Source organism: Vicugna pacos, chromosome 7 (assembly GCF_048564905.1).
Source record: "Vicugna pacos chromosome 7, VicPac4, whole genome shotgun sequence".
NCBI lineage: Eukaryota > Metazoa > Chordata > Mammalia > Artiodactyla > Camelidae > Vicugna > Vicugna pacos.
The window spans coordinates 29,592,724-29,609,320 of NC_132993.1; the positions used below are offsets into that span (position 1 = coordinate 29,592,724).

The 16,597-nt window shown below is 38.7% G+C and overlaps 1 protein-coding gene across 2 annotated transcripts in view; it reads right to left on the reverse strand.

Annotated features, from left to right (window-relative positions):
- Positions 1–4,886: 4,886 nt before the first annotated feature.
- Positions 4,887–16,597, reverse strand: part of MET (MET proto-oncogene, receptor tyrosine kinase) — a 106,283-nt gene continuing 94,572 nt past the window's right edge. For both annotated transcript variants that reach the window (XM_072964625.1, XM_006206171.4), the window contains 3 exons: positions 16,024–16,189; positions 7,152–7,288; positions 4,887–7,044 (listed from right to left, as the gene is read on the reverse strand). In XM_072964625.1, coding sequence (XP_072820726.1) covers positions 6,834–7,044; positions 7,152–7,288; positions 16,024–16,189 — 514 coding nt within the window. In that variant the 3' untranslated portion in view covers positions 4,887–6,833. The remainder of the gene's footprint in view (positions 7,045–7,151; positions 7,289–16,023; positions 16,190–16,597) is intronic.

The window sequence follows — 16,597 nt, forward strand, 5'->3', positions numbered from 1 at the left end:
TCTGACATGTTTGGATGCCAAAGATTTTTAAAGTTGATCTCTTTTGGCCTGGTAAGATTTTATGCATTTTTGTCGTTCCAGCCGAGAGGTCTAAGGATTAGTGGATGTTTCTGCCAGTCTGGAACTCATGTGGTGAGAAGAATGCATGCATGTGACAATGAAAAAAGTGAATGCATAAAGACAAAGGGATTCTTTTCAAGGAAAGTCTAAAATTATGATTGTAATCTGGGACCAGTGCTTCACAATGATGTTAAATTAGAAGTTTACTTAAATTAAAATTTTTGTTTAGGCATCCTAAATATGGCCGCTGTCATGAGTTGCTTCTTTAATGCTAACTAGTTTCTCAGAATGCTTAACCAGGTAGGGTTTAACTGCCTGGGAGAACACAACCTGAGCCCTATTCTGAATTGGCCTATATAGGGAGCTAGCACTTCATTAAAAAAATAATAAAGGATAAAGAGCTATTTGGATGTCTGATGCTAATTTTAGAGGGAACTAATGAACTAATTCATATCAGTTTTCTAAAAACCTACACTTATTTTTTTCCTACACTTACTTTTAATTTTCATTTTTTAACTGAAGTATAGTTGTGTTAGTTTCAGGTATATAGCAAAGTGATTTGGTTTTATATACATATATATACTTTTTCAGCTTCTTTCCAATTATAGGGTTATTACAAACCTACACTTTTTATTGATAAGAAGAAAAACACGTCAGATTAGCTCAGAAGCATGCAATGGAGAAAAGGGTGAAGACAGATGTTCTCTCTGTTTCTAGCGTTTGTTAAGTATTTGCCTTGAAGCCAACACAGTGCTAGTTGGATGGCAGGATAGCAAGTTCTACTAATGATGGGATTTACATTACTGTAGATATGCTTTTGCAGTTTTCCTAGATTTCTGCTCCAGGGTCACATGGTAAGTCAATAGTAGTTATAAATCTCTCAGTGTTGTGATCAATAGCTTTGGCTGACGTAATCTAGACCTCTGGTGTAATTTACAACAAAGGACAGTTTGGGCAAGCCTCTGTTTTATTACCTTCAGTTCACCAACTGAAATATTTCACTGGTTTATAACTGAAGTTTTTTTCCCATTTTTTGACAGATAGGAAATTGAGATAGTCCTTAAGAAAAATGTCAAGTATGAAAAGGAAAAACATTTTATGGAACTAAAAGCAATAAGCATTTCTTCTTTGGGGCATAATGTCTGCATACTTATCTCCTGAAACTGTCTAAAGCACCACAAGAGTGCATCCTACATGTATGTGTAGTCAGCTGTGTATGTCTAGTCATCCAAATGGATTATAGTATTAATGAAGTATTCCTTATCTTCCAAATACACACCACATAACATATAACACCATATAACAATACTGTACTTTGTCTAATTTTCCTGAGCCTGAATAATCATTAACCAACCATTTGTCTAGAGTAATAATCTCTAGACAGGGATACTAAGAACCAGGACTCCTGTTCTTGTGCCTTCCTGCAACTTTCCTGTAATTTAGATGGGTTGTTATTTCCCGTATCTGTTGTGGACTCTTAAGTCCGAGGGCTAAAAAAGAAAAAAGGAAACCAGTCACTCGAGAAGTGATTAAAGGAATAGTAGGGAGTTTGGAGAAACAAGATGGGACAGTCTTCAGGTGTCCTGCACTAAGAGGAAAGGTGCCACCATCCTGTCATTGTTCTGTCACCCTCTCATCCCCCACCTATACTCCCATATCAATACTCAAGGATGAGGTGGAATCACAGCTTTATTTCTACTGTATAAAGCAGGTATGAGGTGAAGGATGGGGTACGACTTTTTATTTAAACATCTGTAAGGTTCCTTTCAGGCTTAACTTCCTTTTCATCAACTACAGGCTACATTTACATGGGCTTCTACTAAGACTGAAGATAATAACATCACAATTATTGAGCAAGTATGGTGTGCCAGGTGACTTTACACACTATGTTTTAGTCCCTGTACAACTATGTGCAGAAGGTAGTAAGTGACAGAAGAAGAAACTTAGATTGAAAGAGGTTCAGTATTTAGCCCAAGGTAAGTCAGAGCTTGATCCATCTGCTTTGCTAAGAGGCTTCACTTAATATGTTTAAACTGTGATGCCCTCCCTGATTTCAAACTATTTTACAAGGCTGTAGTAATCAAAACAATACATACTGGCATAAAACCAGACATATAGATCAATGGAACAGAACAGAGATCCCAGAAATAAACCTACGTATTTATGGTTAACTAATTTACAACAAAAGTGCCAAGAATATACATGGGGAAAGGACTGTTTTTTTCAATAAATGATATTGGGAAAATTGGACATCACTTGGAAAAGAATGAAACTGGACCACTATCTTGCACCATTCACAAAAAACAATTCAAAATGGATTAAATATGTGAATGTAAGACCTGAAAATATAAAACTCTTGTAAGAAAACATAGGTTGTAAGCTCCTTGACATAAGTCTTAGTGATAATTTATGGAGTCTGACACCTAAAGCAAACACAACAAAAGCAAAAATAAACAAGTGGGACTGGATCAAATTAAAAAACTTCTGCACAGCAAAGGACACCATCAATAAAAGTGGAAAGTCAGAGAAAAGTCATTTCTCTGAATGGGAGAAAATATCTGCAAAAAATATATCTGATAATGAGTTATATCCAAAATATATAAAGAACTCACACAACTCAGCAAAATAACAATACAATTAAAAATTAGGCAGAAGATCTGAATAGACATTTTTCCAAAGAAGACATAAAAATAGTCAACAGGCATACAGATGGCCAACAGGTACATAAAAAGATGCTCAGCATCACTAACCATCAGAGAAATACAAATCAAAACCACAATGAGATGTCACCTCACACCTGTTAGGATGGCTATTATCAAAAAGACAAGGGGGATAAAAGACAAGAATAACAAATGCTGGTGAAGATGTAGAAAAAAAGAAACCCTTGTGCCCCACTGGGAATGTAAATTGGTGCAGCCACTTAGGAAACAGTATAAAGGTTCCTCAAAAAATTAAAAACTACAACTACCATACAGTCCAGCAATTCCACTTCTGGACATTTATCGGAAGTGAATAAAAACTCTAACTCCATAAGATGTATGTACTCCCATGTTCACTGCAGCATTATTTACAATAGCCAAGACATGAAAACAATCTAAGTGTCCCTGGGTGAATGAATGGATAAAAAAATATGATACACACACACACACACACACACACACACACACACACACATGAATATAAGTATTACTCAGCCATTAAAAAAGGACATCCTGCCATTTGCTACAACATGGGTGGAACTTGAGGTCATTATACTAAGTGAAATAAGAGAAAGACAAATACCATATGATCTTACTTATATGTGGAATCTAAAAAAAAAAACCCCAAATCAAAACCCCCAAAACCAAACCACAAAAAACCCCACAAAAAAGCTCACAGATACAGAAAACAGACTGGTGGTAGCCAGAGGGACTGGGGTGAGAGAAATGGGTGAAGGGGTCAAAAGCTACAAACTTCCAGTTATAAACTATGAAGCCTCTTCAAGATAGCTTACAGATCTAAGAAATGCAGTTTTAATATTCACCAGTTGTATAATTTTGTTTGTTTCTTCAATTGAATTCCTTGGGGTGGGAGAGACTTTATCTTTGAACCCTCATTGCCTAGCACAAGGCCTGACATACGTTGATACTCACAAAATATTAGTGGAATTAAATGAAATACTAATTCGTGTTTTTTATATAATGTTAACATGTATCCTGAGCTAAGTTGGATAAATTAACATTGCAAGATGTCAGTATTCAAACATTCAGTGTGCTTGTATAGGTTTTATATTCCTTCTCCATATTTCTTTAAGGATGCAATTTCTGGTGTAGGTCAGAGAAAGCAAAGATAAAATTAATGCCTACAATGCGATGTGAGAAATCCTGTGGTAATTAAAAATTCAGAGCATTAAGCAAAACTTTCCAGAGGGATATCTTTTTACTCCTCTTTGTCTAGAAAGATCCCTTCCACCCCCCCATGTCAGTGGTTCACCAAACATCATGCAAGCTACACAGATAACTGTATCTGTGGTGGTTTAAAGTGATTGATTGAGAACAAGAAAATCCTGTCTCAGTTGAGCAACTATCTGAGGATCTACTAAGTGCCAGATACTTAGCAGGTTTGTGTCTTTCAGCGGCATGTGGTCTGAATGACCTTTCTATGGAAATGCATCTCATGGCTGGGAGGGAGTTTGACTGGGTAGAGGCATTAAATTCTCTCTCAGTAAAGAGTCAGGCCTCCCCCCCCCCCATTTTGTAGGCACTGGTTTAAACTTAGGCCTTTTTAAAAAAAATCAGATTGACCCAGAGTGCCACATGATTCTTAGATACTGAAATACCATCTTTGAAGTCCCTTATCATTACAAGAATATTCCTGGAGATAACCTGAAGGTAATTTCTCTAGTCCCTGGGGGCTCCTGAACAGTGGGTACCGGTGTAGATGAAAAGGGTAGTTTTAAGGGCATAAGAAAGCCTCTCTCCTCCAACTCCCAATTAGGTATCTCTGCCAACTGTGGGGTTGCAGTTCTATTGTTATATCTTCCGGTCCAAGGATGCACCTCGCTGGAGAAGAGCATCACGTTGAAGTAGAAGTTCCAGCAGTTGAAAGATTGTCAGGGAAACGCCAGGTAATTCGGCAGCTCAGGACAAACCACCCTTAGAAAGACAGAGGCTTCTGAGATTCAAGGATGCAAATTCTTTTAGATGCCCACGCATTAACTTGACTAATGCTCTCACAAATGGATGCCTTGATGCAGGCAGGTGAAATCAATCTTAGGCTTCCTTTGTCATTATGTAAATACAGTAGGTAATCCAGCACGACTAGCAATAACCAACTCTCAGTGTACAAGATGATACATCATTTTAATTGTATGATTTATCAGAACAACAACTATTAACATATAAAGTACCATTCAGCTCAACTGCAGGTATAGGCAGTGACAAGTATTTAATTCTTAGAAGAATCACTTACTCTCATAATCTGTCCAGACACGTTAACCTAAGGACATGTTTATAAATAGCAAACATGATTTCACATTGTAGCTTTCTCAGGCATATATACAGGTGTGCAGTCTTGTTGGCGGGTTGTTTCCATAAGCTCTGTTCTTGATATATTCACTGTTCTATTGACATCAGCAGAGACGGTTATTTCTTTTTACAGAGCAGATTTTTTTCCTCCTCATCCATCACTTACAATATTCTGTGAATTAGTATTACTCTTTACACTTCTGAAATTGTAATATCTGTATTGGAATGTCTCTGCAGTACAATTCCTTGTGTCTTCTGGTAAGTTCCACCAGTGTCAAAGAGCTTTTGGTTGTAATCACTCTTTTGCAACAATAGCCCAACTCTACTATTGGATTTTTAGTGTAACACACCATCTTTACAGCTTGCTGTGTTAACCCCTGGCTTCAAGTCCTGGTGATGTAATGAGGGTGGGGTGTACTGGCTGTCAGTACATTTCCTTATCACTATTTACAGCCATTTAAAATCATGCTGTGATTAATCCAAGTCTGACATACCTTTTCTGAAATGTTCACAGTGCAGTATTTTTGTGGCCTAACATAAGTTTTCTTATATCATTAAAAATAAACATTTTTATAAAAATATAATACTTTAAATGTTTACATCGACAAAACCAGTTAGAGTATCCTGTGCCACATGCATTATACAGTAGTAAGCACAAAATCTCACAGAACAAAAACATCACCAAAGTCCTGCCCAGAGTAACTGTTCATCCAGGTGAAATGGCCAGAACTTTCAATTACCTTTTTTGCTTAAAAAAAACACATGTCCTAATGCAAAATTGTCTCTAATTGTGGGGTGGAAGCTGCCACCTGAGAAAGAGGCTAATAGTTCCAGTCCATCGCTCCTTTCTTGGCTCTCCATATGAGTCGTGATTGGAATCGATGAAACTTTCAGTTGGATGTATTCAGCTTTAAAAACATGCTGCATTACCTTTAAAGACATTTATCATCACAAATTACTTGTTTTATTTCCGGAGTCGTCATTAAAAAAAACATCAGACAAAACATCTAAATGTCCACATTCAGATCAGAACAGCAACATTCTCAGTTGGTTTTTTAAATGACAATTAAATATTTCATTGTAGCTAAGATATTTTATGAAAACCTAATGTTGTCTATGTACAATATGTAAATATTCCTACTCATTTATAAACACATATCACGTCCTGGTGTTTTGAAACGTTGACTGTGTTGTCCATGGGTAGTTCTCCAATAAAAGGAATGTGTAGGCAAAAATTTAAAAGGGAATGTTTACCCAATGGGCAAATGACATCAGTAATGGAAAAAGCTAGTGACCACACAACATATAAAAGTTCTTTGAAACACTTTAATTTTAAATGAGTGGCCTGGTCCTGGGGCTGCCATGTCTGTCCTGGACATTACCACTTTTTCTCAATTTTCTGTGATCAAGAAGTCTTCAAAAATTCATTACTTCAGTTCCTTGTAGGAATCAGATGGGATTCCGATTTTTAAGTTCAACCCAGCATTCAGGTTTTGTCAGGAGCGTCATCATAGCTGTGGGACTGCCGTTGGTCACTGGCCTGTGGGACCAAGCGTCTACCTCTGATGCTTTGTCAAATGAGAAATTCATTAGAGTCCAGTCATTTTAAATAACAATAGAAGGTCCTATAATAGTGCAACTTTGGCAAAAGCAAAAAATATCTGGCCTTTCTGTGGTGAGGCAGTGAAAAAAATATTGGACAGCGTGTGGACTGTTGTTTGGATGATGTTTCTCAGAAGGGGCCAGTGGTGCAGATGCGTCCATCCATCATGTGTCCCCCTCACCATTGACATGCTCTTGTGGGGACAACAGAGAAGGATATGGGGCGACACACTTGACATTCACGTAAGTAGCATTCACATGGACATAGTGCTCCCCAATGAAAGTGGAGAATATCGCTGATATCCTGGAGACCAGTTCTGAAAAGGATGGGCGCAGCTCAGCTTTAGGGTGCCAGCATTTCAGCATCACTTCATACCTTTTTCAGAAAGAAAGCAGTGCTGTGAGGACCTTGGAAGGCATGCATTTCTGTAAAAGTAAAGAATATAAGAGCTACAGAAGATTCTGTCGGAATTTTTTACTTACAAGGGATCTGGGCAGTATTCAGGTTGCAGGAGCCTTCTGCCTTGCAACAAGTAAACTGTTATATCAAAGGTGTTGACGTCCGGGTAAGGTGGTGCTCCTCTTGTCATCAGTTCCCAGAGGAGCACGCCAAAGGACCACTGGTCAAACAAGGGAAGGGAGAATCCAGGTGAGGGAAGTGTGACCTCGCAAATATGAAAGGTGATGAGTAGGCCTCCATAACTAAACTCGGTTTACTGTATTCAATACTATTGCTGTTTTGGGCAAAGTTTTCCTTAAGGGAAATTAGTAAGCTATATATTTCATGACTTGTTTAAATCAGAATTGGATAAAGTTTAGATTACAAGTAAATGTAAGTTTTCAAAAAGAATATCTGAAGTCCACGTGAGAATTAAGATGCCATCAATAGTGCTGTAGCACATTTGCCAAGTGCTGTCTTATAGGGTCAAAGCATTAACATGTTTCTATCCTTCTTCTTTCCAGTAGCTTCACTACAATTATAGATTACTAGTAAAAGAAGAAGCCAAGCCTTCCAAAATTAAAATTTGTGGGATTTCCAAATGTATGTAAATGCTCCTTAATGTTAAAAGAGACGGTCTAAGTCAATAAAAGTAAAACTCCATATTAAAAATCAGAAGTAATGAAACTGCTAGGCATCCAGGCTCTCTACTGAAAATGAATTTCAATAAAATAACTGTATTCTGAAAATGTTAAAGGAGGAGATTAATATAAAACAGCTGTCACAGTACTTTATAAGACCATCACAAGGACACAGAGAGGTTGACTGATTTGCTAAAAATTTCCCAATAAATCTGAATTCACCCTGGGATAAACATTAAAGAATTCCTGACTCTTGGGTATTGCTTGGTTTATTACACTTCACTTAATATGCAATTTCTTGATTTAAAGCACTATACTCAGAACAGATCAGGTCATACACATTATATGGCCCTGGACGTGTGCCAAGGTGAGAATGACACAATGAGAGTAAGTCAGGTTACTCTGTGGGTCAGCCTCCCTCCCACCCCCGGTGGAGGACCCAGGAAACGAGTTCTCCCACAGTAATCCTTCCAGGACACTCACAGACTAAGAAGCATATGGGGGCAGAAATGAGGTCTTGAGAAAAAAGCAGCTTAGAGGAGAAAGAGAATACAGACCAGACAGGCAAAGTAGGAAAACATAACGCTGAGAAGCAAGTGTAGCTCGTAATACTCTGCAAGAAGGAGAATAAAGCATGTGTTTCTGAAAGAAAGAAACCAGGTGGACACTGTAGTTGGTGATACAAATCTCCATTAATGACTTTTCCCTTTTGCCCAAGTGCAAGAACCCTTTAAGGTTCCTTGATCCAAATAGAGAAAACAAACTCCTTCCCAAGTGGGCACTAGATAACTTTGCTTCTTCTGCAGCCTTTCAAAACAGAAGTTTTCAAAGCCTGAAAATCTTGAGTCATTTCTGACAACTGCATTGTGTTAACCTCCAAGTTACAGAATTTGCATTAGAATTTAAACCAATTTAACAAGTATCTACTGACCCTTGATGATGCACAAGTAGGTTACTGACCAAGTTACTAGAGAGGCCCCAAGGCTGATTTAACAGGGTTGAGTATTATGCATTTAACTGTCACGTAGAACAATAAGATCTAATAACTCTGATATAGAGCAATTATAGAAAAGAGGTACAAAAGTTGTGTAAAGGCAAAGGGATAATAGTAGGGTGCTGAGAAAGGCTCCAGGAAGAAAGTGACAGTATAGCGGGTCTCGAGGAACAGGGAGAATTTGTTTTATAGATACATGTATTGCAAGGGCAGAAAGAATGTTCTGGATGCAAGGAGGGGGCCCAAGGGTGAGAGTACTCTTTTTTTTTTAACCATAAGGACAAGAAGTGCAGAGTAGAGGAAGGGACGAGGGATAGATAAGGTTGAAAGGGGACCACGCTGTGGAGGTTTTTGAATGTTGAACGGGGGTTAAACTGAAACCGATGGGACACAACTGGGGTTGAGCTCAAAGAGATTCCATCTGTAAACACTGTGCTTTAGACAAACAGTGGAAGCCCATCCACAAAACCGAGACCAGTTAGGAGGTTTCTGAACAGGAGTAGGTGAGGGCTGCTACTGTATGCAGGCAACACGGAACCTTAGGAGACTGAACTCCTGAATTAGAGCAGTGGGAGAGAGTACGTGTCAGAGAATGCACCTAGCATGGGGGGGTGTCATGCCCTTTAAAAAAAGATTGTCTTATTCAATCCTTGTAACAACCCTGTAATGTAATTGGTTTTGTAGATGCTTTAAGGATGAAGAAACCAAAGTTCTGAGAGGCTGATTACTTGTATGTGATCAGGTCTCCCTAAGGGACAGTCTAGGCTATAGGATGTCTAGAGACAAATCTGCAAAAAGGGAGGAAGAGCTGGGTAAACTCATGAGGAATTACAGAACTTAAGACAATTACTGGATATCAGAGGAGGGTTGGAGGACTCAAGGGACAGAAGAGGTGAGAGGGAGGCAGTTTCCAGGAAAAGCAATGAACTATCTGCATTCCAAACACCTCTGAACAGAGTGGACTGACAGGATAGTGGGGGCAGGGGCAGTGCAGGAGGAGAGTGGTGCTGACCCAGAAGAGCGAGGCTGGGGGGGGGGTAGGGGATTGGGGGAGCCCTGAGAGGGATGAGAGGGAGGGAGAGAGAAGGGGAGAGACAGACAGAGGGAGACGGGAGTGTACAATGCCCATGCATTGACAGTGATGGAAACAAGTCAGCTTAAGTTTCAAGATAGGAGAGCTCTGCTATTCATGCTTATTGTGTGAATGGTTGAGCCTTTCTGAACATCTGAGCACCAGCAATGAGGTCACCTGAAGAATCTCTATCTAGCTTTATCAAAGGTGAAGATCAAAGCAGTTACTAGATGTGAGAGATTGTTACATGCTATTAAAAGTGATAGAAAGGCACACTGTTGAGGCAATCCAGGAACAGACACAGACAAATTTAAGCATTCAATAGTAGCTAAGTTGAGTACAACACAATTTGTAAAACAACACAATTGATTAAAAAAAGTGGATAAATTGACAAAATTTAACAACTGGTAAATTGATTACATTTTCAATAAAATTTAAAACTTCTTCTCTTTGAAAGATACCACTAAAAAATGAAAAGGCAAGAAAAATCTATTTGTAAAAACACTATCTGATAACATACACTTGTATCCAAAATATATGAAAGATTCAATAATTAAAAAAAAAAACAATTTAAAATATGCCAGAAAATAAATTCTAAAAATTCAAAAAAATGAGGAAAAGATATGAGTGGACATTTCACAAAAGGAGGAATAGGGATAGAAAATAGGCACATGAAACAATGATTAACATCATTTCATTATTTGGGAAACAGATTAAAAAGAAAATGAGACACCACTACAACCAATTAGAATGGCTAAAATCCCACAAACTAACAATGGTAAGTGCTGCTGAGGATGCTGAACAACCAGAACTCTCACATATTACTGCCTGGAATACAAAGTGATACAGCCCCTGTGGAAGAGTTGGCAGTTTCTCATAAAGTTAAACATACTCTTAACTTATAACCCAGTAATCCTACTTCTAGATATCTATCCAAAATAAATAAAAGTTATGGTCACACAAAAACCTTTAAGTCAATGTTACAGCAGTTATAATATACATAAGCAATTGCCTAAAACTGGAAAGAACTCAAATGTCCTTCAAATGGTGAATGGATAAACAAAATGTGGAATATCTGCATAATAGAATACTACACAGGAATAAAAAGGAATGAATTACTCCGCTATGAAAAACAGTATGGAGGGTCCTCACAAATTCAAAATATGATTGCCCTAGGATCCAACAATTCTACTTCTGGGTATATAGTCAAAGGAAATTAAGTCAGTATCCAGAAAAGATACTTGCACACCCATGTTTACAGCAACATTATTCACAATAGCCAAGAGATGGAAGCAACCTAAATATCCACTGACGGATACATGGATGAAGAAGACGTGGTTATACATACAATGGAATATTATTTAGCCTTAAAAAAGGAAATCCTATCATATGCTACAACATGGATGAAACTTGAGGACTTTGTACTAAATGAAATAAACCAATCATGAAAAGACAAATGCTATATGATTTCACTCATAATGAGGTATCTAAAGTAGTCAAACTCTTAGAAACAGAAGTAGAATAATGGTTGCTAGAGAGGCTGGGGAGGGGGGAAATGGGGAGTAGTTTAGTGGACACTGAGTTTCACTTTTGCAAGATGAAGTTCTAGATATCAGTTGCACAGCAATATACATATAGCTAACACTACTGTATACTTAAAATGGTTAAGATAGTCAATTTTATATGGTTTTTTTTACAACAATAAAAAGGGAATAACTACTGATACATTGATACTACTGATACCTCTCAAATGCATTGTGCTAAGTGAAGGAGACAGATTCAAAGGCAATTTACTATGATACTATTTATATGGGTTCTAGAAAAGGTAAAACTATAGCAACAGAAAACAGAGAAGTGGTTTCCAGGTCCTAGGGTTACGACAGGGGTTGACTACAAAGAGGCACAAGGGAATTCTCTGGCATGCTGGATCTTTTTCATATCCTGGTTGTGGTGGTGGTGATCATATAACTGTAAGCCACCTTCAAAACTTGAACAACTGCACATAAAAAGGGTGAAGAGCTGTTATATTGCATAATGCTGATACCATTAACAGAAATACAGAAGTAATGCATTGACAGCTGGCAGGAAGAGAATTTGAACATCTAAAATTTGTGATGCTGATGAAAACATCTAGGAAGAGAGATTCAAAGGTGACTGTTGATGGGAATGGTTGAAATTTTTGAGAGAGGCTCACACCTGAAGACCAGACTCCTGGGGGACAGTAGGTTGTGAGAGAAGAAAGAGAAGCTGTTAAGGTAAAGAAAACACAGCCTAAAAGCAGGAGGAAAACTGGATGGTACAGTCTCCCTGAAACCAAAAGAGGAGGAAATTTCAAGAGGGGAGGAGTGGTTGACAGTGTTAAATTCTGCAAAATGATGAAGCAGGATAGAAAAGCCAGCCAGCTGAATGACTGCGAAGTCAGTACTGACTTTAACGGAAGCACTCGTGCTAAGAGTGAAACACTGCAATACTGGGTATGAGTAATTGCAGGTATAGTGACACTCCCATTTTGTTTGAAAGGGCTTCAGGAGTAGTCAGACTTTGGCTGAACTCCATCTGGGCATTTGCAAGAAAGTAGATCTTTCTACAAGCAAGCAAGCTTTTGCTTGGAGGTCTCAACATACATACAATTCATTACATGCTTTTGGAAATGTTCCATGTCAACATTTAGAAGATTGTGCTGTCCTGGAAATGAAACTTTATGCATATTTATCCATGCAATCAATAACCATTTGCCAAGCAGCACTTGGATTACTCAGGTTCACCCTTTATGTAGTACAGTACAGCATCTTTCAATGAGAGGGACTTCGCACTTCTTATTTACAGAAGCCTCTGTAAATTTCCAGTTAAGTATCTGAGTGACAGTTGCTGTACAAGAAGTGCTGGCCTCCTAGTTGTGCATTTTTGTGGAAGTAGTGGTGTGTGCAGGGTAGTCAAAAAACTCAGAATCCCAACTCTTGCTTTGAACATCCAACATTTCAACAGGGTCATTTTGTTTTGTTTTAATAACTTTGCTGAGGTATGATTTACATATCATAAAATTGCCAATTGTAAGTGTAGAGTTGATAATGTTTAATAAATTTATATAGTTGTGTAGCTATCATCACAATCACCATTCAGTTTTAGATCCATTCCAACACCCCAGAATGTTCTCTCATGCCTGTTGGTAGTCAATCTTTGCTCCCCCTTCAGTTCTAGGCAACCACCGATCTGTTCTGTCTCTATTCTTCACCTCTTTTTAGAAATTTCTTTTTTGTTTGTTTTTACTTTCTTTATTGAGGTATAGTCAGACTACAGTGTTGTGTCAATTTTAGAAATTTCATATAAATGGAATCACTCAACGTATAATCTTTTTCAATCTACCTTCTTTCACCTGACATGTTTTATGAGGTTTATCCATGTTACTGCATGCATCAGTGGTTCCTTTATATTACTGAATATATAATTACATTGTATAGATATACCATGTTTTATTTATCCATTCCCAGCTGACAGACATTAAGATTGCTCCTAGTTTTTCACTATCATGAATAACACTACTGTGAAAATTCATGTACAAGTCTTTGTGTGGGCATATGTTTTCATGTGCTTATAAGCTAGCTAGTCATACATCTCCTTGGTAAAATGTCTACTCAAATCTTTTGCCTATTAAAAAAAAATTGGGTTATTTTGTCTTCTTTTTGAGTTGTAAGAGTTGGTTCTGGTTCTTACTGGTAGTCAAGTCTGGATGAAATATATGATCTTGGAGGGTGGATTAATTTTCCCTACCTTATGCCTTCACCTGCCACCATCACTAACGTGTCCCCAGCCTACCTCTCTAGCACCCACTTCTTTCATCTTTTCTTTTTTGGAGTCTTTCAGGATCAGAATCCCAGGCACTCAGTGCTAGCATGTGCTATCACATCCTCTTATCAGTCGCACCCACCCCAGAGTCTCATCCTTCCACCGTATCCTGTGATAAACTTGCTTGTTGAAAACAAACTCCATGTCACCCTCAACTTATTCTCTACTGTTGCCCTAACTTCCTCAGGAACTGAAACTCTGCCTTCACTTAAAGACCACAATGTCTTAGGAACTCTTAGCAATAGAAGCCACACCTCTCCCTCTTGCTGACTCATGGGGAAGAGGGTAGATGACTTCTTGCCTCCTAATGCGCACTCAGATCCCTGTCCCCTTTTATATCTTAATAGCTGCCAACTCTTCTCTTTTGCGGTCTATGCCCTCCATTAACATTATTTTCTGTTCACCTTGTTTGTTGATGTTACCAGTTTACACTTTTCCCTTTTTCTGTTTTTAGCCTCAAGGACTGAGATGTTAATGTTTCTTTACCTCTACATATCACAGTCCCCTTGACTTACTAAAGGCAAATAGAATATGAGTACTCTCTACTCCATTCAACACCCAGGCTCCTTGGCACACTCTAGACCAAATCACTCAAGTCACTCAGCTTCTCAACCCTTTCTGAGTAGCAGTGGACTTCCCTGACCATATCCTATTTCTTCTTGAAATCCCAATTTTCCTCCAGTCTCCCACCTCTCCGCTTTTCTCCCTTGCTTCATATACATAGGGTCCTCTGAACAAAGGCTTTTGGACCCCTAAAAGCCTATTTCCAGCTTTGACCGCTGCTGTGGACTGAACTGTGCTTTGCCTTCCAAATTCTTATGTTGAAACTCTAACTCCCATTTTGACGGCATTTAAAGGTGGGGTCTTTGGAAGATGATTAGGTTTAGATAAAGTCATGAGGATGGGATTAGCGCCCTTACAAGAAGAGACATCAGAGAGCTTACTCTTGTTCTCTCCCCAGCATGAGGCACAGTGAGAAGGCAGCCACATGCAAGCTGGGAAGAGAGCGCTCACCAGAACCTGACCATACTGGCACCCTGATCTTACACTTTCAGCCTCTAGAACTCTGAGAAATAAATGTCTGTTGTTTAAGCCGCCCAGTCTATGGTATTTTGTTGTGGCAGCCCGAGTTGACTAAGACAACCAAAGAGGTTGCACGAGCTGCAGATCCACATTTCCAACTGCCTGACATACCTCTCCACCTGTATGTCCTACTCCCAAGTCAAACTCAGTATGTTCTGGGCTCAACTGGTATTTTCCCTCCTAAACTGCCTTTTGCTCCTCTGCTTCACTTATCTCTAATTGCACTAGTATGTAACTTTGCTCAGCTTTGACTTTCATCAATTTCTTGCTAAATATATTTGATTCTACTTCTGAGATGCCTTTCCTTCCATCTCTTTTTTGATTTTACAGTTTCTATATTATTTCAAGTTCTACCTCTACTTTGTCTTCCTGCACCCACTCCTCTCAAAACATCTTACAGAATGAAGAAAGACTGTAGTGTAATCTGATTATACTCTAGTGTTTCCACATGGCTGGAGAATAAATTCCAGACTCCCTAGTTTGCTTTCCAAGGATCTCTATGATCTACTGTGAAAATATTTTTCTCAATTTATTTTCATAACTTCCCTCTGTGTCTTCTATTTTTGCCAAATCACCACTGCTTACTGTTTCCTTAGAACTTTAAAGATGTGTATAATTCCCTGCCTCTTTGCTTCACCTGGACTGGCATTTTTAATTTCTTGCCCATTCCATCCTCTTTTAAGGCTCATTTCAAGCACTTACCTCCTCCACCAGAGGGAAGGGCAGATTTGGCTGCCCAGGTGAGTGTCTCGCCCACCCTCAGAGCTCAGGTGCCTGCCGTTAGAAGCATGTTCTGTGAGAAGAGAATGACCTTTGCAGATCGGAGAGGGCACATTTTTAGCTCGGCACAGGGATAATGCCCTCACTGCTAGACCTGCCTCAGTTACAGCTTCCAGATTTCTAGAGGGAATTCTTGCTGCCCTTGAGCTGTGAGTGGTTGGACTAATCCCAGTCTACTTTGTGCGAGTTACTGACAGACATGCCTTCCTTTTCCGGCTGAGCAAAAGCTCCTGGAGGATAGGTTCATACCTGGTTCAGCTCTAGGCTTCCTGAGGACCTAACATGCTGTTCTGCTGGACAAATGTTTTTGAATAAATGAATGAATTAATGAAAACATACTATAGGTACCTGCTGGGCAATCAAGCCCATTTTTACTTTTGAAGAATACTGAAATTAGTGGTGTTGAAAGTTTCCTTTTTTTTTTTTTTCTTAAATGGCCATCAAACTACTGAAAAAGTTGAGCATGAAAGAAAAAGAGGACGTTGGGATGATCAATACATTACCACATCTGACTTGGTGGTAAACTTCTGAGTTTGCAGGCTTTCTAAAGCCATCCACTTCACTGGAAGTTTTGCACCTGTTTTGTTGTGTACACTATAGTATTCTTTATCATACACGTCTCTGGCAAGACCAAAATCAGCAACCTTGACGGTGAATTTTTCATCCAGCCTACAGAAAGGACAAAAATTATTTACTGGTGGCTGAAATAGAATAATTTACAGTGATGCTAAATATCTATAGATTAGTACAAGTGACTTCAGTATTTGAGATCCATAACTTCTGCAGGGAGAACTTCTTTGGTCTGGCCTGTATTGACTAGCACTAAATTACAATGGAATTCTTGAATAAAAATGCTTGACATTTACATTTCAAATTCAACAGGCGAAGGAATGAGATTATGAATGATGTGGCATAAGAAAATCCTTTCTGCTTTAATGTAGATCTGGAGAAGTAGTGAACTGGCCACTCTCCCAGCTTTCTTTGGTTGCTAAATCAAGTATGCCAGCTGACTATTCAAAGCAATCACTAATTTTCACTTGTCAACTTATTAGCAATACTGTTTCATGGGGGAGATAT